At 37.8% G+C, this 2,781-nt stretch overlaps 1 protein-coding gene across 1 annotated transcript; it reads right to left on the minus strand.

Annotated features, from left to right (window-relative positions):
* Nucleotides 1-602: 602 nt before the first annotated feature.
* On the minus strand, nucleotides 603-2,781 carry LOC105782719 (cyclase-like protein 2). The gene is made up of 6 exons (XM_012607652.2): nucleotides 2,340-2,781; nucleotides 2,144-2,188; nucleotides 1,506-1,578; nucleotides 1,309-1,406; nucleotides 1,057-1,127; nucleotides 603-963 (listed from the first exon to the last, which is right to left on the minus strand). The coding sequence occupies exons 1-6, from the start codon at nucleotides 2,653-2,655 to the stop codon at nucleotides 838-840; spliced, it is 729 nt and encodes a 242-aa protein (XP_012463106.1). The 5' UTR covers nucleotides 2,656-2,781; the 3' UTR covers nucleotides 603-837.

A 2,781-nucleotide genomic window follows, 5' to 3' on the forward strand; every position in this document is an offset into this window, starting at 1 on the left:
ATAATAAAATGATTTTGGTTATGTTATTATCATGATATTTATGAATGGTTCCTGTTTTGATAATCTTCAAAAGAGAAAATGTCCTATTAAACTATCAGAGATGTGATTCGGGGTATAGTTGACATGTTTGTAGCGTGTTTGAAGGGCTTTACACTTCGTGCTCCATGCCTTCTAGCCGTGTACTTATGTGTACTTGATGTATGCTCTCATGAGATCATTGGTGTGATGGAGGAATCCCATGTATCTGATCATTGAGTATGCATTTGGTTCATAGAGACAAATATTAGTATATGGATCTGTGTATCCGATCATTAGGAAACTCGTATGATGTGCTTTGGGGTAGAAAAGGGGGTTGGCAATGCTATGGAAAATCGAATCAATGCTCAAGCTGAGTCGTACAGACATGGTGCAGCTTGAGGGTGATCAAGCTCTAGTTCCACTGACCGCTTCGATAGAGATACAGAGATTGTTGGACGCATCAATTCTAAAAATTTAATACGAAATTTAGCTCCACAAACAAACTTGCCATGACTATACCTCAGTGATTATAATAAAATTATGAAGGGTAATATGAAGGGCATTATTTAGGGATGCTGCACAAGTTTCACTTGAAGGTAGCAGCTTGCATATCATATTTTGCATTTTTTTTTTCAAATTATTAGTCGAATCAAATTCTAAATACGAACATGATACATGCATTAAACATGTCGTAGTAATGCGTTTTTAAACATATCCTCTCATTTATTAGAAGCAAAGGCATGAAAATCAGCACAACATATATGCATTCCTTATGTGGTTTGGCAAATATCTTACTAACTTGAAATCAGCATTATTGTTTTATGCAGTAAGAATGCATCTTGTTGGGCATCCATCTGCACCAACCATCCTCAAAGGTAGGCAATGAACCGTATACTTCCCCGGCTTGATTCCATCGAGGTTTAGACCTTCGACTATAACGATTTCCTGAAGAAAATCAATCAGTTTTAGTAATGCACTCCAACACTAGTCTTTGTTCATATAACTAAAAATTAACATGAGAAACCTCTTTGTTCTTACCCTACTTTTCAGAAGTATATGATGAGTAGGGGCAGCATCAACATAAGCAGAAATAGATAGGTAATCGATTCCTACAATTCATACAGACAGATCAATGGTTACTAAAAACGTTCTGTTGAGGCGAGTTTTAAACTGAAATAACGACCAGACCGACATTTATGCACCATAATTAAAGCACAACCTATGGCACAGATGTTTCAACTCTCAACCCCAACATGTCTCGTTGTTAACAAAGAGAAACTGAAATCTTACCAACGAGTTTGATGTCGGTGTTATCAACCAACCATTGCGCCCCATCCTTCTTAAACCCTGTGAAGTCTGAAGCAAACTCTCTTGTATGCATCAACCTCCTAAACACCAAAGTTGACATGTAGTTCCACAACGTTTCAGCATTACTATGATTGCTTTATGAATAGGTAAAATGCGAACATAAGTACGTTTATGTTTACCTGTCTGTATTAAGTGTTTTGAAAAGCACACGATGGACTCCCCGGGGAATATTCAACGACTTCATAACTTCAGCTGTAGGTTGAACATATTTTAGGTAGTGATTACTACAACTCAACACAAATAAAAGTTTGTAAAGATGATGCACAGAGATCTATTTTGTGATGTTGTATTAGAGCATCCTTGCACTCATGACCTTGTATTAGAGCTTAAGGGGGCGAATTATATGAAATACAACTTGACCAAGGGGCGAATGTTATACAATCTGGACACCAAATCTAAAATACATCATAATTTATATATAAAATACAAAAATCTGAAAATTTCAAGAGGGGCGACCGCCCCTGCACCCCCCTGGATCCATCCCTGACCTCTTCAGCCTGTTCAGGCATCGAGAGGCGCCCCTGAGCTCTTTTCATGTTATCAACATGATTCTCTAACATGTTCAACAGCCAAAACTCGAAAGCATCCCTGATTATAACTAGCAGGCAAGGTTTTATGATTAAACCAGTTATAACTGCATACAAATCCCAGAAACAGGAATTATTGTAGAGTGAGCTGAAGTGATATTTAGAACCCCCAAAAGTTGTAGCAAATAAAACATGTATGATCATAAATTAAAAAGGAAAGTCCATCATACCAGTAATGTTCTTGTTTCTTGGAACATCAACTACTAGAACAGGACCTACACAAACAATAAAACATGTATGATCATCAATAATATCTCCACCTCTAGCAAACCATAGACATTAATGAGCTAAGTTGCAAAGAACTACCAAATTTCCAACAATGAAAACACCAAGCTAAAGGGCAAAAAAACAAAACGCTCAGTTTACCAGTAAGTGTTTGCAGGCTAAGTGTGGAAACATCAAAGCCCTCCTCATAATACTTTTGAAAGAAGTGGCTAGGGGCATCAACGTGAGTTCCAGTGTGGGTTCCCAGCTTAAACTCGGAAATATTAGCCATGGACCCATTTTTAATGCTGGAAACAAGCCAAATGAAGTGACCAAGTCCCTTCTGGGAGTCAAAAGTGGGCAACTGGGAAGTGATTTTGTGAGTTATATCAAAGATTCTGGCATTACCATCACTGTAAACTACAGCAGAACCGGAAAGGATACAGAATAGCAGCAGGAGCTTGTTATGATTGTTCATGGTAGTAAACTAGTTTCAGATTAAAGAAGCTTTGAGGAGTGTTAGTGCGTTACAGCTGGTGAGTTCTCTGGATCTTGGCAGGAGTTTAATTGAAAAGAAAATGTAGAAAAGAGGCCCTCCTATTTA

This window comes from Gossypium raimondii, chromosome 13, assembly GCF_025698545.1.
Source record: "Gossypium raimondii isolate GPD5lz chromosome 13, ASM2569854v1, whole genome shotgun sequence".
Classification (NCBI taxonomy): Eukaryota; Viridiplantae; Streptophyta; class Magnoliopsida; order Malvales; family Malvaceae; genus Gossypium; species Gossypium raimondii.